This window comes from Cyprinodon variegatus, unplaced genomic scaffold, assembly GCF_000732505.1.
Source record: "Cyprinodon variegatus isolate N-32 unplaced genomic scaffold, C_variegatus-1.0 Scaffold211, whole genome shotgun sequence".
Lineage (NCBI taxonomy): Eukaryota > Metazoa > Chordata > Actinopteri > Cyprinodontiformes > Cyprinodontidae > Cyprinodon > Cyprinodon variegatus.
Genome location: NW_015150664.1, coordinates 348,432 through 374,710, shown reverse-complemented (window position 1 = coordinate 374,710; position 26,279 = coordinate 348,432). Strand labels below are relative to the sequence as shown.

The 26,279-nt window shown below is 38.3% G+C and overlaps 1 protein-coding gene across 1 annotated transcript; it reads right to left on the bottom strand.

Annotated features, from left to right (window-relative positions):
- Nucleotides 1–34: 34 nt before the first annotated feature.
- Nucleotides 35–25,591, bottom strand: upf1 (UPF1 regulator of nonsense transcripts homolog (yeast)). The gene is made up of 24 exons (XM_015380310.1): nucleotides 25,222–25,591; nucleotides 24,514–24,656; nucleotides 22,989–23,078; nucleotides 22,460–22,627; nucleotides 21,032–21,212; nucleotides 20,734–20,895; nucleotides 18,924–19,011; nucleotides 18,561–18,659; nucleotides 18,339–18,447; nucleotides 16,445–16,604; nucleotides 10,629–10,747; nucleotides 10,375–10,539; nucleotides 9,889–10,003; nucleotides 9,287–9,430; nucleotides 8,909–9,122; nucleotides 8,683–8,800; nucleotides 6,815–6,971; nucleotides 6,527–6,669; nucleotides 6,141–6,315; nucleotides 4,990–5,071; nucleotides 4,723–4,887; nucleotides 3,743–3,963; nucleotides 3,122–3,244; nucleotides 35–2,559 (listed from the first exon to the last, which is right to left on the bottom strand). Exons 1-23 carry the CDS (start codon nucleotides 25,390–25,392, stop codon nucleotides 3,125–3,127), a joined length of 3,309 nt encoding a protein of 1,102 aa, XP_015235796.1. The 5' UTR covers nucleotides 25,393–25,591; the 3' UTR covers nucleotides 35–2,559; nucleotides 3,122–3,124.
- Nucleotides 25,592–26,279: the final 688 nt, after the last annotated feature.

Here is a 26,279-nt window from a genome sequence, read left to right as displayed (position 1 = left end):
AAATATCTGCAAATAAACTTGATATCGCTGAAGCTCAAATTGACCACCTTTATTGATTCAGTTTAACAAGGGAAACCACCGTCTCATGATGGAACAGCACTGCAAAGAATATTCACTGCTTCAAATGTTATTTACATCACGTTAAATCCATAAATTTAATTTCTGAGTATTCAGACTGGGTGCAGATGTTTGAACAAATCTACTGAATCACCTCTAAAATAATCAACCGACCTCCTCACAGCAGATGGAAATATTAAATATTAGGGCAGAGTTTCTTTTAAAGCTATCAATATGGTAGACCTTGGGTGGAGCAGGTTAAAATAACTTATAGCACAAATAAGAACAGGATGTCAACAGAAAACATCTACCTGGAGCAGGATTGTCACGTGTGTGCAGACATGAGAAGCAGGTGAGGACTACATTCTTACCATGTTCAGAAAGTGTTGCTTAAATAAAAACTACAATCCCTCGGATAGTTTGAGGATACAGAAGTCCAGGTGAGGAAAGGAGACGGCCTTAGCCTCAGTTCCGCAGTCAGCATGTTGCTACTAAAGACTTTTTTTTTTCCTTACTCAAGACCAAAAAAATTAAACATCGAACTGATCCTGATGCACACAGCAGCAACCAATTTAACAAAAGCATAAGGTTACAGGTTCACACTGATCTTCAGGAAGCTAAAACATAAATCTAAATAAAATGCATAAAGCAAGCACAAAAGCGTTGCACAAATCTTAACCCACTAAAGGTAAAATAACTTCTACCAGCCTGTAATTTTACTCCAGAGAAGGAAGGTGGCTTTTAGTGACAACCAACATTAACGCGGCTGATTTATCGTCACCAGCTCTGATTTACCAACACGAAAGCTCTCAGAGTTACATGCTCCAACAGGTTGTAGTATGCTGGTAGTTTGACTCTTTACTACATTCATGTGTGCTGCAGCTGTTTAATGTAAAGGTTGAATGGTTTCAGGCACTGATTTTACTTCATCTTTTATATCTTATTTGCCATCATCTGATCAGTGCTGATGGCTGATTCCTGCTGCTTTGCGTATCCAGATGTAGACCAATGATCCTTCAGGGCGTTTATAGGTTATAAGGTTACTCATACCCAATTACAACTACAAGGTTGTTTGGTGTGGCTGTTCATGTTAAAAAAAAAAAAAAAAGGAGGGAGGGAGGGGGGGATAAACAAATACAGCACTCTGTTTCTTGGATCTTTAGTCCAAATAAACAAAACACATTGTCTTTAAAAAAAGAAATTTCCAACTCTGGCAATGAACTGACCTCTATTCATTTTCTCCTTCAGCCACCTTCCTTTTCTACCTCTCCGTGGATTGATTGCCACGACAGCCAGTGGGCCTTTTCTATGGTTGCTCATTCCTCTCCCAACTCAAGCAGGGATTAGTTTGATGGGTGTGGAAAAAACCCCTACTATCCCCTGAGAAATCCCTCAGCTCAAAGCATTTTACCATCTAAGCATACAGAGTATAGTTAAAAAGAAAAGGAAAGACATCTGGTCATGAAGCACAGCAAAACGTCAACAACCCCTGCTGTCTTGAGATTACCATAGGAAAAAAGCCTTAGCTGAAACATCAAATGACACCGAGCCAAATATTCATTGCTGGTCATGTTTGATAGTTTCAACTTCTTTTTTTTTTTTTTTTTGCAATTTTGTGCTCTGTGGTAAGAAAGGTATCAGAGAAGAAGAACTGTCCCGTGATGATCAGGACATCGGCGGGATTTACATCTCATGCCTGGAAAAAACCTGTCTGAAACCTGTGTGCCATGTCCACCGCTGACACACGGTCAACCTCGTTGAAGACCTTGTGAAAGAGCCAGTGGTTCTCAAGGCAAATGAAGGTATTTCAACATCAGACTTGAGCACAGAAACCAGTGTTCCTACGTCCTCTCTCAGAGGGTGGGTCGCCTGCTGCTTCCTTTAGAGGCTGCCGAGGTTTTGGGCCCAGTGGATGAACCGAATTTCTGAATTCTCTGGGACATTAAGGCAAGTTGACAGACAACCGACCTCCAGCATGGGGACTTTTTTTCTCCTTTTGTTTTATGCTGCTGGTTTTAAAGCCTTCGCACACCATTTCTGTCCAAATTGAGAGTTCTTCAAAATTCCACTGATTGGCTTTAATCCTGGAGCTTTCCCAGAAGTTGCAAGTGTAAAAGGTGGATTTTAAGTTGGGGAGCTGAACCTCTTTTGGATTCTCAGGAGAGACCGTAGATCTCTCGTCTGTTTCCCTCAGCAGCCCGACCAGATGCCGCCAGATCCTCGACTTTCCTCCTTCACTCAGCACGGGCATCGGTTCCTGCCTCTCGCTTGTTTACGCGGCCTCTTTCCATCTCGCTGCCCGTCTGTTAGTGCTCTCTTCTTTTACCCTCCCATTTCTCTTGCTGGTCATCGGTTTGGTTTCGCTATCCCGTCGCTTTCACTTGGAGGTGCTTCGGATGTAGCAGAGGAAAACAGGTATCCATTTTATGTTTGTATTATTTCCCAGATTAAAAAGCTGATGAACTAAGCTCAGCTCAAGCCTAGCTCCCCTCTTCAGGCAACCTGGAAGACACCAAGCAGGTTAAGAAATTAACATTTTTATAGCACTTTAAAACAACTCTTCTACTTTCAAATTTAAGGTGGGAAAGAAAATGGAGAAAGATAAACTTAAAGAATCCCTGAGTAGATCAGTTTGTGTAATTCTTGAATTGCACTAGTTAAAAACAAAATAATTCTTAATGGGACAGATGTTGTGAATGAAACGGTGCCCAGCTTAAAAGAGATCCTGTGTGTCGCTGTATGTGTGCATTGATGACTGAAAGACATCTTCTGCCTCCATTTATCCGTTTACTACAGTGTGTTGAATTCATGTTAATGTGTATTTAAAGACATTCAAATTAGTGGAAAAAGTTGCAGGGGGGAATATAAAAAAAGTCTAATCAACCAAAACTTTCACAACCCCATGCAGTACCTCTGCGGATCCCCTAGGGGTCGCAGACCCCGAGTTGAAGACCTCCGCACTAGGCCAACACTCCCCTTGCTGGCTTATACTTTTACTAGGATTAAGGATTAAATAAACACACAATAATAAATGACTATATACAGAAGAGCTGTATATACTTACACTTTAGTACTGTGACAGTCCAGTCACCCCGCCATGCTGGTATGCACGTTCACCCTGGTAAGTTGAGTCCTGGGATAAAGCCACGTCAATCTGGGACTTAAACTCATCGCCCAGGTAGCTATCCTGGAAAACATGACAACAGCTCTCATCAGAAACAGTCAATTCTTATGAGGCCTAATTAGCTAAAAATCACTGACTTTTTATTCATAAATATTAAAACAAAATGTAATGTCATTCTGCCTTTGTTTACTGCTGACATAGTATCCAGATAATGCAGTTATTCTAGGTGCTAGAACATAACTTTGTAAATACATTTCCATTTCAACAAAGCTTTGCTTAGAAGGTACTAAAATAATCAGCTAACACTTACTGCATTTCAAGAAGCTCTTAGTGGTATTAATGATACATTTTCCATACATTTTGCAGCCCTAACTAATGGTTTACATATTTTTGTCATATTTTCATTACATTTTTGAAAAATTAAGTTGAAGAGAAATATAATCCAAAAACACACACAAAAAAACAAAGAAATGGAAAAAACTAAAGCTGAGATATTTAGGAGAACATAAACATTATTTAACAGCAATATTTGACTAATCTCTGTATGGGACTGTGTGTTACCTGGGACAACTCTGGCTGGGAGAGGCCAGGTTGGCTCATCTGAGAGGGCTGACTCATAGAGATGTAACCCTGAGTCAGCGGCCCCTGGGAGAAGGACTGGGAGGCCCCGTCCTGGCTGGCCTGGCTGTTTGGTCCGTTACCCTGACTGGTGCCCTGGTGCGCCGAGCCACGGACCCTCTGTCTTCCACCACGCCCAAGCTTGCCCTTCATAGCACCACGGCCTTGATTTAAAAAAATATTATTTTAAGAAGGAGAGAAACAAGAAAACTTCTACAACTTGATAACCAAATGAATTATCCAAATGAATCACATTTATACCCAAAAAATTAATCCCCAAGTAAGTAAACGTGTGAGGGCATATAGTTAGCCATTATGATAATCAGGTCTAAAATAAAGCTTTAAGAAGCCCAGAGGTGTAGAAGTCTCTGTAAACAACAGCTATTTATATATAATACTACTGTTATTGATTATGAGAGCTGTTTAAGGCTGGAAAGGTAAAAGTATACTTTTAAAGCTGTTAATTATGATTATTACAGATAATATGGAATCAACTGAGCTGGATATTAGCAGGTAATTGTAAAAAAATAATAAATGATTTTATATGCTCATATTAGTGCATTCCTATTGGTCACATATTTTAGTTACATAAATCCATTCTGTGTCTACATATAAATATCAGGCGGATCTGTTCAGAACTGACTAGTGAGGCCATCCCAGCTTAAGTTTCTAAAAGTAGTAAATTACAATTTTTATTCTGATATCAATACATTTAAACAAAAAGTCATCATAAATGCAAGGTGTTTCTCGTACATAAACAGAACTTTGGACACTGAAATTTAGTTTAAACTTTCAGACACATTTCTTCCTAAATAGGAGAGGCTTTCTTCTTTGATTGCAGTAGACCGATATAAAAGATGTCTGGTACACTAGTAGTAGCATAAGCAGCCATGTTTAGCTTTTAAAAAAATATGAAAATGTACCTGGAGCAGGACCATTAGTTTGACCCAGATAGCTAGGTGGAGGCATTGGAGGCATCACCAGGTTGAAGGGTATGGGGATATTCATCGCAGCCATTTGGCCCGGTCCGGTTCCAATCATCCCAATCTGATCGTGTGTTTGAAAGTACATGTTGGATGGACGTCCAGCTAGAAGACAATTCAAAAAAATTAGTTGAGGCAAAACTTAGAAGACTGTAGCACCTGCTTTTATATATATATATATATATATATATCTCTAGTAATAAATACCAGCACTGCTGCGGTCGTAGGCGGAGCCTGGAATGAGTGCCTCGCGGGCGTCATACATGGCGGTGCTCATGAAACGTCCTCCCTAAAGTTCACAGTATGAGAGAATAAACAACAACATCCATTTTATTTCATTAAACCAAAAAAGTTGATGAATCAAAGAAAAACAGAAAACACAAACATCTGAGCAGAGCGGATTTTAGTATTAATGTGAAACCCTTCAGAGGTTCTGTTCAACTCTGTTTACTGGCATCTATTGACTGCATCTATATCCTTTTCCTCATGAGGGAAATGTATTTAACATCCAAAACTAACTGTTTTTCATCTTCAGGATATCAACATAATACCTACACTCATTAATTAAATAAACATCCTAATCATCTAAAAGATCTTAAGCAGGTTAAATATCATTTTTAGTGGGTTGTTTTAGACTTTGGCATTTAAGCTCCAAGTTTTAAATACTGAGCCCACAAGACTTCAGACCTTTAAAATAGCACCCTACCCGCTGAATGATAGTTATGGACCAGGACCGAAGCCAAAGAAAAGAAACAAGGTTTTGATCTTAAATTACTCAGATATGTTTTAAGAAGCAGCACTTTCTTCATGTAGTCTGAGCTAAAACTCAAGGAACAAATGGAAGGAAGAAACTATAAATGTAAAAGTGCACCAGATATTTAAAGACAACTGGAATTTCCGATTTTAGTTGGGCGATCAAAATATAATTAAGACTGAGGTTATGACCCATAAAAGTGTCTCTAATATGCAGCAGAAGCCTTGGTATTGAATCTGGAAAAAGTTGGGTCTTTTCTACTTTCGTTACTTAACAATTAGGTCGTTTTTTGATAGTTTTTGAGATTAAGTTTTTATAGGAATGATTAATAAAATCTACTCTTCTCTGTATCGACTGATTACGGAGCTTCTTAAGAGCAGACAACTGTATGGTTCAGCAGCTTCTGGTCAGTGTGGGGCATTCACAGACAAATAAAGTTAATTAAACATAACTAGGGTTGAGAACGTTATAGTTTTTACCATCAGCTATTTATATTTGATGCAAAAGAGTGTGCTAAAGTTTAAGTATACTATAGTTTTATTTCTGAAATGTAAACATCCAGAATGTGTGTCAGCCTGCTATATAAATCCAGGATGGTACTAACAGGGTTGATGGTGTTGACCAGTTTGCGAGGCTTGCTGAACTGCATGAGGCTCTCTCTGAGGTTGTTGAGGGGTCCCTCCACCAGGACCTTCTGCTCCTTGTAGTAGTTCAGCAGGTTGTTCCACAGGGGCTGTTTGGAGAGAGCTTTAGGGTTCCCCACAATGATCACACCATACCTTCAAAGACACACAGGACAATGGACCAAGGTTGCAGCAGAGCCTTTCATATGAAACCATTTTTTCCAGTCCCAAAGTGATATCTAGGAATGAATGTAACCTAAATATAACAACTCAAACTAATACTTGACTTGGTAAAGCTGGGAAAAAAATACCGACTTAAAAATCAGTTAAGTATAAGCTCTAATTTTCATTCTCTAGTGATATTTACTTTGCTCTGGTCAGTGCCACATTGAGACGACGGGGGTCATTCAGGAAGCCAATGCCCTGATGTTCGTTGGCTCGAACACAAGAGAGGATGATAAAATCCTTCTCTCTGCCCTGAAAGGCGTCCACGCTGGCAATCTCCACTTGCTGTTGAGAAATAAAGAAAAGATTGCAGGATTAAAATGAAAGAACATATATTGTTGGATAAAACCATCCAAGAATTACATGGAAATATGAACCTGAGTAAAATTATAAGGTTGTTTTGTAGGTTTTAGTTTTAAAGAAACTGTACCTGATACAGCTTGGTGTGAAGGGAGCCACTGAACTGCATGTACTGAACCAGGTAGGAGCGCTGCCCTTCGTAGGGCGTGATGATGCCAATCTGATCTGGTTTAGCTCCAGCCTTCAGCAGTCTTGTGGTTATTTTTTCCACGTTTGCAGCCTCAGTCCTGAAAACATTTTCATCAGTTTAATTCTGCACTTAAACAGCCAAAAAGGAAAATAAATGTTAAATGTCATGCCTTCCTGTTTCTTGCCACCAAGTAATAGACCTCGATTAATATGAACAACAGCAGCTCTGATAAGAGTTTAGCAGAACCAGAATTGTGGCCTCATGTTTTTCTTTAATGTTTAAATACAACGGAGTGCGTCTAGAGCAGTTTTATTGTGTGTGATGTTAGATTATCCTTTCGTTTCTCTATGTGGCTGGTCACACTAAATCACACTAAAAATGCTCCAAGTCATAAAAATCAAGACGATTTTACAGTATGCTGGGCGCCTCTATCGCAGTTACATGACGAGACACAGCTGTGACGTCAGAGTAGTCAAACGTCCTCGGATTGTTGTATGGAACCACTACTTTACACATTGTTAAGCACTCTGAAAGGATTGTTAAAATGTCACTACAATAGTCTATTTATTGCTACCAATTGTAGGAATAGCTTTGGATCGGAAAAAAAAAAAAGTTTAATCATCAAAAAAAAAAAAAAAAGTTTTGCGTCAAATTTCGATTTGGAAAGTAAAAAGATTAGACAAAAATCAACAGGACAAACAGTGGCGTCCAAACCGATAAAGCAAACTATGTTCAGATCTCTTCACAAAATCAACAATCCTGCTCTCAAAGCATCAGTTGGAATTTAATATACCAAAGTTGCAACGGCTTGTTTTCTCTGCTGTATAGCTTTAATAAAGTGCCTGATTGCAATACAGCTGATTTTAAGCATTTATTTTTTTATTTCATAAAACAACAAAACCCTAGCTAGTTGCACAGTTTATTATAGCCGCAGCTCCAGACGGATTTCCATATCATTATGGTCCGGGCTCCAGAAAAACAGGAACCGCGATTGACAACAGTCAGTTGCGGCAGGCGGAGACCAACAGCTTGAACCCCACCCTCCCAGAGTCATGAGCTGAACACAGTGCTATGTTTTTTTGACCCGGACAGCAGAAAGGACCCAGTGCTTGGACCGCTCGCTGTGATCGATTACTGAGGGACTGCTTTCCCCATCCAGGCACAACAGCAGAGCACAGCCTGCTATCCAGCACTGCACACAGGGCTCCAACACTAACCGCCAGCCAACTGAACCGAACCCAGCCACCACAGAACCAATCCGAATCCTGTGATCCCCTCTTCAAACAAAAGGTTAGACTCTGGTTTAACCTAATTAAAGCACAGCACCATCTGGAAAATGTTCTGAAAGTTAATGAACTTCCACTGGCTCAGCATAAGCCAAATAACATTTAGCAGCAGTGATTAAACCAGCAAGCATGAATAAAACCACTAAGACTGACTGCTTCGTATTCGTCCTCGCTAAAGAACTCAGTTACAAAGGTGAATAATTATCGACTCGCTATGTAAAATGACCACTTCCTGACTAAACTGAAGTCACAGCATCCTAGAGCGTCTCAGTGGGTCATGTGGTCAAATGAGGAATTTAGCTTCATCTGCTATCTTAGTGAATTATTTTATGCTATAAACAACAAAATGCTGGACATTTTTTCACTTGTGATGTATTTAATTTTGTACATACTATCAAATGAGAAACTATAATTATATGTTTTCTATTTGAACTTTAAGCAATGATAGGCTAAACTCTGTTTATATATCTCAATATTTTGATTAAAATATAAAATGTTACCACAGAAAATGTTTGAAGTTACCTGTTCAGATATGATGTTCCAGAACTGGCTATCTCCTCCTGACCTTGAGTCACGTAGAAGAACATTGGCTTATCCGGCTGTGGCCACTGGAAGTCAAAACCTTTCTTGATGCGATCAGCTGCAAAAAGAACAAGATTTGATTTCCTTCACCTTTCAATAGACAAGTGATGACAGACAGACAACAAGAAAAAAGACACCTGATAAAACCAAACCATTTTGGCTTTACCTGCAGTAACGCCATTCTGCAGGGAGCCCTCATAGAAGATGTTGGAGGGGAAGGCACTCAGAGCTGGATGCATACGGTACTGGACCTGCAGGCGGATTGGCCGGATCCCCAGAACCACCAGTCGCTCAAACAGAGACTGAGACAGACCCGCCTTGGCTGCTTTCTTACACATCACAACAGGACCCAACTGGCAATGGTCACCCACGAGGATCAGCTAGAAAAGTAACGGGTCAGACAGCTGAGTCACTTCATCAAAGCATTAAGAAAACTCTTATTGTAAGGTATACATTGAGAATGTATACCTTACATTCTACCTTAATGAGGGGAAATGTAAAGATGCCATTGCAGCATTTATATGCTGCATGGCCATGATGATACCTGCTTGGCTCCCAGCACCACGGGCACCATACACTCAGGCTCTGTAGCCTGGGTGCTCTCATCAATCAGAATGGATCGGAACTGCATCTTGGCCAAACGGGGATCTCCAGCTCCAACGCAGGTGCAGCAGATCACATCGGCATTCTACGGACATGAAGCAGACTGTTAAAACATCTTTAGAAAAGCTTTATTTGATTCCAAACTCTGCTGTGTTTAAATACTTTTTTGAGATTCTCACACCAGAAATAAAACTAACAAAAAAACAGATCACCCTAGGGAAAAACAGGCTGAAAGGACAAAAAGGAATAAAAACCACAGAATTTAAAAAGTGGAATATTATGTCACCAAATTCATGCTTCAAAGAAGCATTTGATTTCTTTTGACATTCAATTTATTTATGACATAAAGCAGTTTTACTGCATTCTGTGAACTGTAGATTGGTGTGTGGGGAAATTCCTGGAAGCAATAACTCACATGAGTTACCTACACTGTTGACAAAACAGAGTTTCACTGAAAGTATCAAAGCCACGTCTTTTACTGTTTTATGGCTTAAGGGATGTCATAATCATATTTTTTATACAGTGAAAATTCTGAGCAGTTACCATAAGCAGCTCCCTCTCAGCGGTGCGCTTCAGAGCCCGATAGCGCTTCTCATCAGCAGATGACAGCTCTCCAGTCTCATCCTTCAGCTGCTGCAGCTTCTGAAGCTCTGGCATGCTAGAGATGAAGAAAAGCTAAAACCCATCAGTGTCTAAAAAAAATAAAAGCTTCACACTGAAAGTTCATTGCTGTTCCTGATATAAAAGCCTTCATGTGATGGTTAGGGGAGGGTACCGAATTTCTGTGCTTTTTATGAGTATCAAAACATTGTCTTTCGGTGCAAAGTTTTAATGATGGGCTGTAACGTTACGTGATTGCTTCACTCAGGAAAACTACCAGCCGACATATCTGTTGACCAACATTATAGATTCATATAAGCCAATCATCTTTATCATTTTTTGGAAAGGCCAAATCAACCACAAGCACATGAACAAACATAAAGCTGATGATCTTTTTGTATGTGTCTGCCATTCCTTTCTGCCACTGACCTGTCCATGTTACTAATTTGGTTGTGGAGAGCCAGGAACGAGACTGGAGACTCTATAGCCTCTCGGCTCTTGGCGCACAACCTCACAACCTTCAGGCCGGTTTTGTCGATCTTTTCAGTCAGCTGATCCACGGCGATGTTGCTGGGAGCACATACCAGAACTGGCCTGTAGGATGAAATGAAGCAAGAAATGTAAAACTACTTCAGGGATTAATAAATGGGCGGAAGTAAAAATAAAAGGGTTAATTGTCTGACCCATTGCCCTGGCGAGACAGGTGGTACACAATTGTGGCAGAGGTGACAGTCTTGCCGGTGCCGGGCGGCCCCTGGATGAGACTGAGTGGCCTCTGCAGCACTGTCTTTACTGCATAAACCTAAAGAGAGAGAGAGGGGGGTCATTTTTAATTAAAAACGGTGTAACTATACAAAAAAATATAAATAAATAAAAATAAAATTAAAGCTGCAGCATTTGTCACATCTGGTCTGACTGTAGAAACAGGATTTGGAGGATAATCAGTGTTTGGTTCGGACCTGTGAGTGATTGAGGTCAGGCAGGCCTGGAGCAGTGAAGCGTTTCGGCAGCTGGCACTTAATGGTGACATCTTCAACCTCGTGGCCCAGAAGTTTGTGGTAAATGTAGCCAGAGACGGAGGTTTCGTCAACAGCAAAGGTCTTCAGAGCGCTCTGCATCCTGACAACAACGAGCACATAAAACATATTAGGACATTCAGGAAAAGTTCCCGTTCAAAGTTCATTTATAGACTGTTTATTGAAAGATCAGGCTGTTTTAGGAAGATCCCTGTTGTACTGAAATACTATAGCGCTGTTTAAATCAGGTTTGTGCACAGCTTTAATCACAGACTGTTCTTTAGTGACCATTTATTAGAAAAAGATTGTGATGATAATGTAAAGTGGTAAAAACAAAGCTACAGAGAGAGTGCAGATATTTTGTTGTTTTGCAAGGAGGCGCGGCTTTTCTGGACCAGGCCAATGTTTACATAGAGTGAAGAGTGGCTTTAAATCTGTATAATCTGCTTAGGCCTGTTATTATTGACTGATGTTAAAATTTAGAACTATAATTATAGATGGAAACCTGGCACTTTAAAGATATAGCGGAGCAGACACTGAGACCGTTGAGCAATATTTTGTGGCAGTACATATTTAGACATTGTGGAGCAGTGCTGTGAAATCACTGAAAGTGAGGTGGGTCATCTTCTATGTACACCAATTAGACCCTCAGCAGCATAAACTGATAGTGGGGTGAATATATTAGTTGGCAATGGAAACTGCTCCTCCACATCTATTATGTCAATGATACATACTTATTATTTGCAAAGTGATTATTAGCTCTAAAACAAAGACCTTGTGCATGAAGACTTTTGCTTGATTTTGTTTAAGGCTCAATCGGCTAAAAGCAAAAAGTCACACACAAACATCTGTCATTTACAGGGATGGGTATTGTTAAGGATTTATTGACATTAAATTACCTTCACTTTAAATCCTGCACTGTAATCTAGTGCAGGATCAGAGATAGCTTTGCATGTTTGAGACTAAATGCCTGTTTGTGTGTTCAGTGGAATCACAGCAACACTCGCTGTTTGCAGAAGACCTTAGAGTGAGCAGTGCTTACTCGTTGTCACCATAGTCCCAAATAACACAAAATATTGTTAAGACTTCTTGCTAGAGGGCTCTGAAAAGTCGCCCAACAGTTGGCAACAGGGATGGATGCAAACCAGTACAACATGTCAACGCAGAATGCTACATCTCCCTTCAGTCCCTTTGCATGGTTGCTTCTTAAAGAGGAGATCTGCAATACAATGTTTGATTTGCAGCCTCCCCGGAAATGTAACCTTGCAACATCAATGATACACGAAAAACAAACAATAAGGATGAAGTGTATAGGTCTGCCAGGAATGTACGATGGGACCCAGGGGCATCTTTAATACCAGTTTTTGGAAATCTACTGTACATTGTTCTCATGTAATTGGGTTCACTAGAGCTTCAAACAAGTTATTGTCTGTTAACAATAGTTTCCAAATAGTCGTCATGAGGGTTTCTACACATCTCAATTAAATATTATATCCTTCTTCAGACTCAACTATCCTGAGATCTCAGCTATTTATTATTTATTTAAGATGCTGCAACAAAGAAATCATGACAGGACACCAAAAAGTATAAAGAAATTAATAGAGAATAAAAAGCAAATAAAAATAAAAATGTATATAAAAAAAATAATAAAAAACAAAAAAATAGAAAAATATTTTGGAATAAAGCCAAGAATTTCGATACAAATAATTTTCTGGATAGTAATAGTTTTCTTTACCCATAATTAATAAAGACTGAAATCAAGAGCAGACGTTTCCAAAGTGAAATCAACTTTTCATTATTCAATTTATGAATTAAACTTTAAAATATCAGCACAAACCTGTCAAAGGAAGTTGACTTCCAGACAAAGTCCACCTGGAAATTATGTGGAATTTCCACAGGCGCTCCAACGCTGCTGCGCAGCTCAATGGCAATCTCATCTCCATAGTCTTTAAAAAAAGTTGTTAAGGAAAAGCAGATGCTATCTTCAACCAGTTTTAAACATTTACTTGTGTTGAGGAAGGAGTATAAGATGTGCAACTGTAAAAAATATAAAGGATACTGTCTGGGACTTTGATGACATGACCAATGCCCTTCCACAGAGGAGCCAAGTCTCCTTTGTACCGCAGGCAGATCTCATCACCCTGCATCAGCCGCATATCTGGGATTGACCAAAAACAACCAAATAAGTTCCTAAACTGTTTATGCTGTTAAGTAATAATAATAAAAAATAAAAAAAGTCAACCATGTCTGAAAATGTAAGACAGCAAACTGGTAAAAAAACAAAAATAAAAAATGTAGGGATGCCACCAAAAAATGCAGGAAGGAGGGAGGCAGCATGCAACTCTCATGATTGAGGGGAGGTAGGTAGGGGCTACATCGACACCACAGAACCACTGGGAGGAAATAACATTGAAAGCATTACCACCTGAGTCCGTCTTGGGAAGGGTGAAATATGCAATCCGCTTTTTGTTTAACCCCAGGTCCCACCTGACGGTTATATTGTCTTGAGTCTAGAAGAGAAAAAGAACTTAAAATCAGCACAATTATGTTTTAAATGTTTGAAAAGACAATTACTATCAGGTATGTTTTTTTATGAAATATTTATTTATAAATTACATACATTTATTTACTAAGATCCAAGCTTTCATTTTCAAAAACTACATTTTACCTAACTCAGCCATAAAAGGTAACTGTCAAAATACTCTGGAAAGTTGACTAATTTTAATCATATGGATTGTCTCTTCAATAAACAGCTAAAAAACAAACAAAGACAAAAAAAACAAAACAGCATAATGTTGTATTCGCACTGAACATGTTTTGAGCATCAAAAAGCACTCAATGAGTAAATCTTGGATGCTTGTGCACACTGCAGTCTCCAGAAGCATCTGACATGTGTTTCAGGTCTGTTATGTACAATGGCAGATGCAATGGGTAGAAAACCTTTGCTTTCTTTGCTGCAATAAGTGAGAAAATTGTAGTTCAAGATGTTTCAAGCAAGCATGTAGACTAACATCCCCCATGAGGTCAGTTTATCAAGACAATTTTTCTACTTTTATATACTTCTTCATTGTTTGGAGCAGCAGACCCCTGCATACCGGCTGATAGTAGTACTGTGAATCCCTGGTGACGGCTCCCTCAAGCCAGGCCATCACTCTAGGGCAAAAACTGCAACTGTACTATACTATACTATAGAACATAATTAAGCGAAGTGAGCAGAGCACTCTCCCTTTTCCTTGTAGATAATTAAAATAAAACATTTTTGGTGCTTTCATGCTGATGGCTTTGCAGGAAGAGAGATCACGGCTTGGATGCAGTGCCCGAATCCTAGATCAGCTTCTCTGATTGGTTGACCCACTGTATCAAGTTGCAAAAATTCCAATTTTTCAATCCCAGGATCTGGAGCTAGGAAAGCATCAATGCTTGTAAGCTTAACACGTACCGAGTCCTATGCTTGAAACATTTCAACAAAGTGCACCACACAAGGAAAAGGATGCCAAGACACACGTCTATGACACTCTGCAAGTAAACTGGACGGCCCTGATGCTCAAAACACGCTTTTTCTTAATGCTAATAAAACCAATGATGATGATGAGAATTTGAGTGTTTTGTGAAAATACTAAAGAAAACATTAAAGTACAAGACTTCATGTCTCTGTTGGACCCAATATAATGTAATCTATGAGCTCTGTGGATAAATATGAGTTTCAGCATTTATGAAAATGACTACACCTTAATAAAAATCCTTGGTTTAATCTTTTTTCACTGTAGATTTTTGGTCTTCACTACATTGATTAAAACCAGACAAGAAAGGTTACTGCTTGATATTAACAAGCATTACTTTTTTTATGCTCTACTAAATATATTTAGCCAAGTAATTTATTTGAATATTGTAATTATTTTTAGTAGTCCAACCAATTAGGCCTACAGTGGCTTTTTTTCCAGATTAAATTTTCCAGATAATTTTTTTTCCCATCATCATTGACTTTTTTTGTTGTTTTTTTTTTTTTTTTAAACTTGGTTTGAGAAGATCAAGGGAAAATTATTCAGTTTCAGTAAACAACTAATTGTTGCTGTCCTATCGATAATGTCTTAAGGCCACAAAACTTTTAATATTAGCTGGAAGTTAAGAAAATATGAATCCAGAAGGTAGTAAGGCTATGTTTTGGAGAAAAAAAAAAGAAAAAAACTCAGAATTCCACATGCAGTTGACAAAATGACAAACACTTATGTCACCTGTGACTCCTTGAGTTTTTTGTCATAGTCAGCCTCCAGTTTGACCAAAGGGCCAAAGATGTTTTGGTACTGGTAAGCATCTTCATAGCGTAACAGCACATGCTGAGGCTCTTCATCCACTCCAGGTTTCTCCAGGTCTTCCAAGGTAGCACCAGGATTGTCCTAAAAATTTAAAGCAGACCAATTAATATTTTTTCCCCTCATGGTTTCTTTTCAAACTAGGAAGATGGCATGTTTTGCCTCTAGCTACAGGATGCTTTAAATACTCATCTCCCCACTGAGAAGCAATCTGACTAACCTTCCAGAGTTCCTCCAGCTTATTGATCTGCTGGGCAGTGATCTGACGGGCTCGGAGCTGCTCCTGCTCTGACGGGATCTTCACCAGCCATGAAAGAAAACAGCGGTCCTGGATCAGTGGCTGCCACTGTGAGCTGTCCCAGTTGATGTCTTTCAGGCTGCTCTGGCTTGCACAAGGCTGCCTACATTGAAACAATAAAATGACCAAGAAAATATATTGTTAAAATATTTTTTTCAAACATTTAAAGCATAATCCATTAAATTAAATGAACAATTTTGCAGATATTTTCTAATCCTTTTGCAATACAAACTTACTGGTCTCCATCAACCCAGCACCTGTTAAGGACTGCTTACCCTGCAGCTGAGGCAGGTGGCTAGGAGGCCGCATCCCTCAATTATGTGTAGACAGCACACTGGTCTGTAATCTGAAGGCTCCAACTAATCTTTGATCTATCTTCAATTAATAGTTTTCTAACAACCTAATTCAATTAAAAAGTTCTCTTTAATTTTTTTTATTACTTCTCAGATTTATTATGGGTTTCACACTGTGCTTCATTACTAGCTCCCTTTTCTTTGACATGAATCGATCCTGGCCATTTATACCCCAAATAAAATAATAAATAAATAATAATAATAATAAAATAAAAGCCCTCAACAATGTCTTATTGCAAAAGTAAGCTTCCATTTGGCTTTTGGTTTTAGTTTCCAGCCTTTTTTTTAAGTATTCTTTACCATGGCAGATGATCAAGTTGTGGAAATGAACATTTTGGCTCAAATCAAATCTAGTTTTGGGAGCANCTAAAGAGAGAGAGAGGGGGGTCATTTTTAATAAAAAACTGTGTAACTATACAAAAAATATAAATAAATAAAAATAAAATTAAAGCTGCAGCATTTGTCACATCTGGTCTGACTGTAAAAACTGGCTTTGGAGGATAATCAGTGTTTGGTTCGGACCTGTGAGTGATTGAGGTCAGGCAGGCCTGGAGCAGTGAAGCGTTTCGGCAGCTGGCACTTAATGGTGACATCTTCAACCTCGTGGCCCAGAAGTTTGTGGTAAATGTAGCCAGAGACGGAGGTTTCGTCAACAGCAAAGGTCTTCAGAGCGCTCTGCATCCTGACAACAACGAGCACATAAAACATATTAGGACATTCAGGAAAAGTTCCCGTTCAAAGTTCATTTATAGACTGTTTATAGAAAGATCAGGTTGTTTTAGGAAGATCCCTGTTGTACTGAAATACTATAGCGCTGTTTAAATCAGGTTTGTGCACAGCTTTAATCACAGACTGTTCTTTAGTGACCATTTATTAGAAAAAGATTGTGATGATAATGTAAAGTGGTAAAAACAAAGCTACAGAGAGAGTGCAGATATTTTGTTGTTTTGCAAGGAGGCGCGGCTTTTCTGGACCAGGCCAATGTTTACATAGAGTGAAGAGTGGCTTTAAATCTGTATAATCTGCTTAGGCCTGTTATTATTGACTGATGTTAAAATTTAGAACTATAATTATAGATGGAAACCTGGCACTTTAAAGATATAGTGGAGCAGACACTGAGACCGTTGAGCAATATTTTGTGGCAGTACATATTTAGACATTGTGGAGCAGTGCTGTGAAATCACTGAAAGTGAGGTGGGTCATCTTCTATGTACACCAATTAGACCCTCAGCAGCATAAACTGATAGTGGGGTGAATATATTAGATGGCAATGGAAACTGCTCCTCCACATCTATTATGTCAATGATACATACTTATTATTTGCAAAGTGATTATTAGCTCTAAAACAAAGACCTTGTGCATGAAGACTTTTGCTTGATTTTGTTTAAGGCTCAATCGGCTAAAAGCAAAAAGTCACACACAAACATCTGTCATTTACAGGGATGGGTATTGTTAAGGATTTATTGACATTAAATTACCTTCACTTTAAATCCTGCACTGTAATCTAGTGCAGGATCAGAGATAGCTTTGCATGTTTGAGACTAAATGCCTGTTTGTGTGTTCAGTGGAATCACAGCAACACTCGCTGTTTGCAGAAGACCTTAGAGTGAGCAGTGCTTACTCGTTGTCACCATAGTCCCAAATAACACAAAATATTGTTCAGACTTCTTGCTAGAGGGCTCTGAAAAGTCGCCCAACAGTTGGCAACAGGGATGGATGCAAACCAGTACAACATGTCAACGCAGAATGCTACATCTCCCTTCAGTCCCTTTGCATGGTTGCTTCTTAAAGAGGAGATCTGCAATACAATGTTTGATTTGCAGCCTCCCCGGAAATGTAACCTTGCAACATCAATGATACACGAAAAACAAACAATAAGGATGAAGTGTATAGGTCTGCCAGGAATGTACGATGGGACCCAGGGGCATCTTTAATACCAGTTTTTGGAAATCTACTGTACATTGTTCTCATGTAATTGGGTTCACTAGAGCTTCAAACAAGTTATTGTCTGTTAACAATAGTTTCCAAATAGTCGTCATGAGGGTTTCTACACATCTCAATTAAATATTATATCCTTCTTCAGACTCAACTATCCTGAGATCTCAGCTATTTATTATTTATTTAAGATGCTGCAACAAAGAAATCATGACAGGACACCAAAAAGTATAAAGAAATTAATAGAGAATAAAAAGCAAATAAAAATAAAAATGTATATAAAAAAAATAATAAAAAACAAAAAAATAGAAAAATATTTTGGAATAAAGCCAAGAATTTCGATACAAATAATTTTCTGGATAGTAATAGTTTTCTTTACCCATAATTAATAAAGACTGAAATCAAGAGCAGACGTTTCCAAAGTGAAATCAACTTTTCATTATTCAATTTATGAATTAAACTTTAAAATATCAGCACAAACCTGTCAAAGGAAGTTGACTTCCAGACAAAGTCCACCTGGAAATTATGTGGAATTTCCACAGGCGCTCCGACGCTGCTGCGCAGCTCAATGGCAATCTCATCTCCATAGTCTTTAAAAAAAGTTGTTAAGGAAAAGCAGATGCTATCTTCAACCAGTTTTAAACATTTACTTGTGTTGAGGAAGGAGTATAAGATGTGCAACTGTAAAAAATATAAAGGATACTGTCTGGGACTTTGATGACGTGACCAATGCCCTTCCACAGAGGAGCCAAGTCTCCTTTGTACCGCAGGCAGATCTCATCACCCTGCATCAGCCGCATATCTGGGATTGACCACAAACAACCAAATAAGTTCCTAAACTGTTTATGCTGTTAAGTAATAATAATAAAAAATAAAAAAAGTCAACCATGTCTGAAAATGTAAGACAGCAAACTGGTAAAAAAAAAACAAAAACAAATGTAGGGATGCCACCAAAAAATGCAGGAAGGAGGGAGGCAGCATGCAACTCTCATGATTGAGGGGAGGTAGGTAGGGGCTACATCGACACCACAGAACCACTGGGAGGAAATAACATTGAAAGCATTACCACCTGAGTCCGTCTTGGGAAGGGTGAAATATGCAATCCGCTTTTTGTTTAACCCCAGGTCCCACCTGACGGTTATATTGTCTTGAGTCTAGAAGAGAAAAAGAACTTAAAATCAGCACAATTATGTTTTAAATGTTTGAAAAGACAATTACTATCAGGTATCTTTTTTTATGAAACATTTATTTATAAATTACATACATTTATTTACTAAGATCCAAGCTTTCATTTTCAAAAACTACATTTTACCTAACTCAGCCATAAAAGGTAACTGTCAAAATACTCTGGAAAGTTGACTAATTTTAATCATATGGATTGTCTCTTCAATAAACAGCTAAAAAACAAACAAAGACAAAAAAAACAAAACAGCATAATGTTGTATTCGCACTGAACATGTTTTGAGCATCAAAAAGCACTCAATGAGTAAATCTTGGATGCTTGTGCACACTGCAGTCTCCAGAAGCATCTGACATGTGTTTCAGGTCTGTTATGTACAATGGCAGATGCAATGGGTAGAAAACCTTTGCTTTCTTTGCTGCGATGAGTGAGAAAATTGTAGTTTAAGATGTTTCAAGCAAGCATGTAGACTAACATCCCCCATGAGGTCAGTTTATCAAGACAATTTTTCTACTTTTATATACTTCTTCATTGTTTGGAGCAGCAGACCCCTGCATACCGGCTGATAGTAGTACTGTGAATCCCTGGTGACGGCTCCCTCAAGCCAGGCCATCACTCTAGGGCAAAAACTGCAACTGTACTATACTATACTATAGAACATAATTAAGCGAAGTGAGCAGAGCACTCTCCCTTTTCCTTGTAGATAATTAAAATAAAACATTTTTGGTGCTTTCATGCTGATGGCTTTGCAGGAAGAGAGATCACGGCTTGGATGCAGTGCCCGAATCCTAGATCAGCTTCTCTGATTGGTTGACCCACTGTATCAAGTTGCAAAAATTCCAATTTTTCAATCCCAGGATCTGGAGCTAGGAAAGCATCAATGCTTGTAAGCTTAACACGTACCGAGTCCTATGCTTGAAACATTTCAACAAAGTGCACCACACAAGGAAAAGGATGCCAAGACACACGTCTATGACACTCTGCAAGTAAACTGGACGGCCCTGATTCTCAAAACACGCTTGTTCTTAATGCTAATAAAACCAATGATGATGATGAGAATTTGAGTGTTTTGTGAAAACACTACAGAATACATTAAAGTACAAGACTTCATGTCTCTGTTGGACCCAATATAATGTAATCTATGAGCTCTGTGGATAAATATGAGTTTCAGCATTTATGAAAATGACTACACCTTAATAAAAATCCTTGGTTTAATCTTTTTTCACTGTAGATTTTTGGTCTTCACTACATTGATTAAAACCAGACAAGAAAGGTTACTGCTTGATATTAACAAGCATTACTTTTTTTATGCTCTACTAAATATATTTAGCCAAGTAATTTATTTGAATATTGTAATTATTTTTAGTAGTCCAACCAATTAGGCCTACAGTGGCTTTTTTTCCAGATTAAATTTTCCAGATAATTTTTTTTCCCATCATCATTGACTTTTTTTGTTGTTTTTTTTTTTTTTTTAAACTTGGTTTGAGAAGATCAAGGGAAAATTATTCAGTTTCAGTAAACAACTAATTGTTGCTGTCCTATCGATAATGTCTTAAGGCCACAAAACTTTTAATATTAGCTGGAAGTTAAGAAAATATGAATCCAGAAGGTAGTAAGGCTATGTTTTGGAGAAAAAAAAAAGAAAAAAACTCAGAATTCCACATGCAGTTGACAAAATGACAAACACTTATGTCACCTGTGACTCCTTGAGTTTTTTGTCATAGTCAGCCTCCAGTTTGACCAAAGGGCCAAAGATGTTTTGGTACTGGTAAGCATCTTCATAGCGTAACAGCACATGCTGAGGCTCTTCATCCACTCCAGGTTTCTCCAGGTCTTCCAAGGTAGCACCAGGATTGTCCTAAAAATTTAAAGCAGACTAATTAATATTTTTTCCCCTCATGGTTTCTTTTCAAACTAGGAAGATGGCATGTTTTGCCTCTAGCTACAGGATGCTTTAAATACTCATCTCCCCACTGAGAAGCAATCTGACTAACCTTCCAGAGTTCCTCCAGCTTATTGATCTGCTGGGCAGTGATCTGACGGGCTCGGAGCTGCTCCTGCTCTGACGGGATCTTCACCAGCCATGAAAGAAAACAGCGGTCCTGGATCAGTGGCTGCCACTGTGAGCTGTCCCAGTTGATGTCTTTCAGGCTGCTCTGGCTTGCACAAGGCTGCCTACATTGAAACAATAAAATGACCAAGAAAATATATTGTTAAAATATTTTTTTCAAACATTTAAAGCATAATCCATTAAATTAAATGAACAATTTTGCAGATATTTTCTAATCCTTTTGCAATACAAACTTACTGGTCTCCATCAACCCAGGACCTGTTAAGGACTGCTTACCCTGCAGCTGAGGCAGGTGGCTAGGAGGCCGCATCCCTCAATTATGTGTAGACAGCACACTGGTCTGTAATCTGAAGGCTCCCACTAATCTTTGATCTATCTTCAATTAATAGTTTTCTAACAACCTAATTCATTTAAAAAGTTCTCTTTAATTTTTTTTATTACTTCTCAGATTTATTATGGGTTTCACACTGTGCTTCATTACTAGCTCCCTTTTCTTTGACATGAATCGATCCTGGCCATTTATACCCCAAATAAAATAATAAATAAATAATAATAATAATAAAATAAAAGCCCTCAACAATGTCTTATTGCAAAAGTAAGCTTCCATTTGGCTTTTGGTTTTAGTTTCCAGCCTTTTTTTTAAGTATTCTTTACCATGGCAGATGATCAAGTTGTGGAAATGAACATTTTGGCTCAAATCAAATCTAGTTTTGGGAGCAAACTGATTTGGCAGGTTTTTGGCAAAGGCTTAATTTTCAAGACAGTATAAAAGACAAAAAATATAGATGGATTGTAACAGTTCTCACAGAGATCAGAGCTATTCTAGGGTGTTAAGCTAAAAGGTTTGTCAATGTTTTCTTTTCATAAATATGTGCTGGTGAAGGTTCCCAGTCATCCAGGTCATAGTCATTCCAAAAAATAAAATTAAAAACAATCAAGTGAGCTTTGCTTCCAAGTTTGAAGACGTTTTGTCTTCCATCCAGGAAGCTTTTTCAATTCAAGCTTCCTGGATGGGAGACAAAACGTCTTCAAACTTGGAAGCAAAGTCCAGTGGATTGTTTTTAATTTTTCGTTATTGGAATTTCATAAATATGTTTAAACTGATCACCCATTATGAAAGAAGTTGCTTGTTAAAACTACATTTTACCAGTTGGCCAGAAACACAGAATCTGTGAAAAACTATTTACAGGCCTGTAAAATTAATTTAAAAATCAAAGTCCTACAGTAGATTTCTTTTCGATCTTCAAAGTCAGATTCTCAGATGTAGTTTGTAGGAGTTAAATTTCACCAAAAGTAGAGAATTTTGCTAAAGTGATGCCACAGCAGCTAGTCGGTGTGTGGTTTCTCTTACCTGCAAAGAAGCACCACCACAGAGTCCGCTTTAGCTGGGATGAAGCCAAGCAGGAAGACGTTGCGACAGCCACAGTTGTAGCACTCCAGCACAGTCTCCCCCAGAGGCCCATCTTTGTGGAGGGTCACTTCTTTACATTTGGCCCTCACCATGTGGTTCACAATGTGGCTGGAGGGGACATTTTTTACAGTAAAAGAACAGATACAATTAGAAACTATGCCAAAATCTTTTTCTCTTTTTTACAAATGTATCAATTATTGTTTGTCCACTTTAAACTGTGAAATAGCTAAAAATTTAAGTTTAAAACACCCTTGAATTTTAAACCACATTAAGGAGGTCTCCACTTGTAAAGAAAAGGAGAAAATGTGCAGCCTCAATCCTATTTATTATATACAGCTAACATCATCTGACAATCAGAATTACCCAACAGCCAGATCGCTATAAGGCAAATGTTTCCAAAGTTCCAAACATTAATATGTCGATGATATTGCAGTACACTAGATTATCAGAGGAATATGAGACCACAAACCTGCCAGAAGTGTTACCACGGCCGTTACAGAACCACTTCTTGCTAGTGTTGCAGTACACCACACAAGCTGGGTCATGGATACCACAGTAGCTGCAATACAACAGGAGGGGAGATAAGCATAGAATATTGTAAGAACAAAATATTATAGACAAAGACATTTCTTTACAGGTTTGCAGGAACAGGCAGGACTGAGTTCTTTCTATCAATCAATACTCGCAAAAGAACATTAAAAAGGGTTTCCTGATTGAAATTAATAGTTTAGACTTTTCCTGGCCAAGACCAACCTTTGAGGGTTTTTTTTTTGTTTAAAAAAAAAAAAAAACAGGCAACAGGTCAGAGATGTGTTTTGTACTTAAACACAGAAATCTATATGTTCATCATTGTAGAGCTATTTTCTTTAGATTGCATTATATTGTATAATGTATTTTAAAATAAATTGAATAAAAAATACAATATATATTATTTTAAAATGTAAGCACGGACTCATCTCACAAAACTGCTTACAACTTGATTGTATAATTCATGTCTGATCTGCCTGTCTTTATTAAAACTGAACCGCAACCTCTTTTAGATCCCTGATCCATTATAAACCCATATATAAAATGTATACACACACATACACACACACACACACACACACACACACACACACAAATAGTTTGCAGTTTAATTTTTCTTACTGTGTAACGTAATAGGAAAATAAAAGTTCTGTTCTCGGAATACAACAAGGCATTTTCAAGGCCACAGAGAAACATTTTCATAAACATTGCTTGAAATAAGACGATGTAAAACACAATGTTTTGTCCAGTGACACTGGGATATGTTTTTTTTAAGCTAAATCAAAAGAAATGACTGATCAGTCCAAGTGCTCTTCTATGATATTTTCATACTTCTAACTAACAGGAAATACTCCCAGGTGAGCGCACTTTTAAGATGTCTGTCAGGGATTTCCCCATGTCCGTCTCCTTGTCTCGATAATCACTCAGGCTGCACATAATGTACTCGGTATCCAAAACAAGATAAAAGCTTTTGGGTGCTTTTTAATCAACAGTTTATCTGCATCAGTTTCTACTACAACTGTCTATAGACAGACAGTGGAAGATCAGCCACTGTCTCTGCAACTGTGCTGCTGCCGCCTTCTCTATGAATCAAATTACTTTCAAACACTGTCTTACCTCTACAGCAAAGTAAAGCTCTTACATGCTGGGTACTACCGTCCAAGTTTGAAACAGTAGCAATAATATATGATAATGGGTGAAGTTAAACAATACATTCTATTTGGAGACCTTTCAGAAGCTGGTAATAAATACAAAGGAACATGTGAAGATCAAAGATTGATTAAAGTTGCTAGTCTGTTTTGTTAAAAAACTAAATTTTCACCAAAATATGCAACCGAAAACATTATGTTTCAAATAATAAGCTTACTTAAATAACGTGAATAGATAGAGAACATACAAGGAAAAAAAAGAACATATTTAGAAAGAACAAATACATCCCAGCTTGGACAGTTTTTTTTGTCAGCTACCTGCATGCGTGTATTGGAAGATCTTTGGTGTAGTAGGTGTCTTCTTCATCCTCCTCAAAGTTGAGCTCCCCCAACAATTGACTGGATTTGGCAACAGAGTCATCCATTCCTCCATTGTGAAGACCCTCATCAGGACCATTTATCTGCAAAATACGCAGGAATTAACAAAATACGTATAGGTTTGATCTCATATCTGCGCCTTTATTTAGTTATTTTTTTTCATCTAATAGTTTTTTTTGCCAGCAGTGCATTTATTGTCGTTCAAACATATTTTCCTGAACTCTTCTAAAGCATGTTTACATGTACATAAGTCAATTTTACTCCAAACAAGCTTATCTTTTACTTTTGGATACAATTTAAGTCGTACACCTGTGGAAGGTACGAGCATTATCAAACAAACTCAGCGCTAACAGATCAGCTAGCGGCTGAGGAAGGCGCACGATGAGGATGTGAACACGTTGACAGATTGTCAGCGATGGAAGTAGCGTCATCCTATACAACTGAAAAATTATATACGTTTTCGAGATTGATTTAGGTAGTAACGGATAGAGATAAGACAAGTCGACCAACTTGAAGTATGTAGCCAACGGTCTTTGCTAACGTTAGCTTATGCTAAGCTAAGGAGGCTAGTATTTTAATAATAGCAGGCTAGCAGCAGCTAGCTAACGCCAGCACCGCGCCTTATGGTTAAAAATGAAAGCTCCAAACCTGTCCGTCCAACTGGCTCTGGGTTTGGCCTTGCGTTTGCGTCTGGCTTGGAAGGGTGAAGTCAGTGAAGTCGAACTCGGAGCCCTGAGTGTCCGCTCCGAGCAGCTCCGCTTCTTCGGTGTCCAGGAAGGTGAGGGTCTGGGAGCTCGGCCCGTACGCCTCCACACTCATTTTCGACCCTTAACTTTCGTTTTAGTCCGAGGTTTCCGGTGCTTGTATTGAACAACTAAATAATGAGCGCTTATAATATGTTATGTATCTTTCAGGAAGCGTCACCAAGAGCCTATATTTGAACCGATCAGAACCGCGATAGCTTTAGCACGACAGCAACGGTGACGGACTTCCCTGCGCCGCGCGACGTATGACGAAACTAGGAGATAGCAAGGAGGGAACACAGATAGGTTAGTGAAAGAGCACTCACTCTGTGAAAAATTGTTTCGAATGAACAATAAAGTATAGAAACATGCGCAAAACATAAATTATCAAGTGATAAGTGCGTATTCCCCATCATTTGATAATACTTTCTATTTCCGAGGGTTTGTACATCAAAAGTGTAACTAGAGTTATATCCCTGAGGCTGAAGATTCCTAGGCTTCCATGAAGAAATGCAGGTTTAACCACATTTTTTACTTTCAATATGGATTTGTTGCTGCTAAGACAGTAAAACATTAAAAACGAGTTATTTCTCAGTATAAATTTAGCTGTAAATTAGAGATCAAAAATAGTTTCTTTACTTATAGAGCAATAGACTGTTAAGACCAAAGCAATATTTATGTCAGAATGGTCCAGTCAAAGTCCAAAAATAAATCCATGCTGTATTTTAAAACTGATATTCAGACCTCTGTCCACTCTCTGTGAATTTTAATAATTTTAGAAGCAAATTGTCCAGGTTCTATATGAGCAAATTTCAAATTTGTGTTTGTAACTTGACAAAATATTCAAAGGTTTGAATGGTGTGAATACTTTTACTCAAATGTATAAATGCTCTCAGGAATCACAACCAATAAGCTGCAAGAAAAAACTGCAGAAATATTTTTTATGTAATCTTTTAATTCCTT

Coding starts and splice junctions, on each gene's coding strand:
- upf1 (XM_015380310.1), bottom strand. CDS start 25,392: ATGAGTGTGGAGGCGTACGGGCCGAGCTCCCAGACCCTCACCTTCCTG. Junction 10,748..16,444: donor CTGACCTCAATCACTCACAG/GTCCGAACCAAA, acceptor CTCTCTCTTTAG/GTTTATGCAGTAAAGACAGT. Junction 10,004..10,374: donor CAAATTAGTAACATGGACAG/GTCAGTGGCAGA, acceptor CTTCATCTCTAG/CATGCCAGAGCTTCAGAAGC.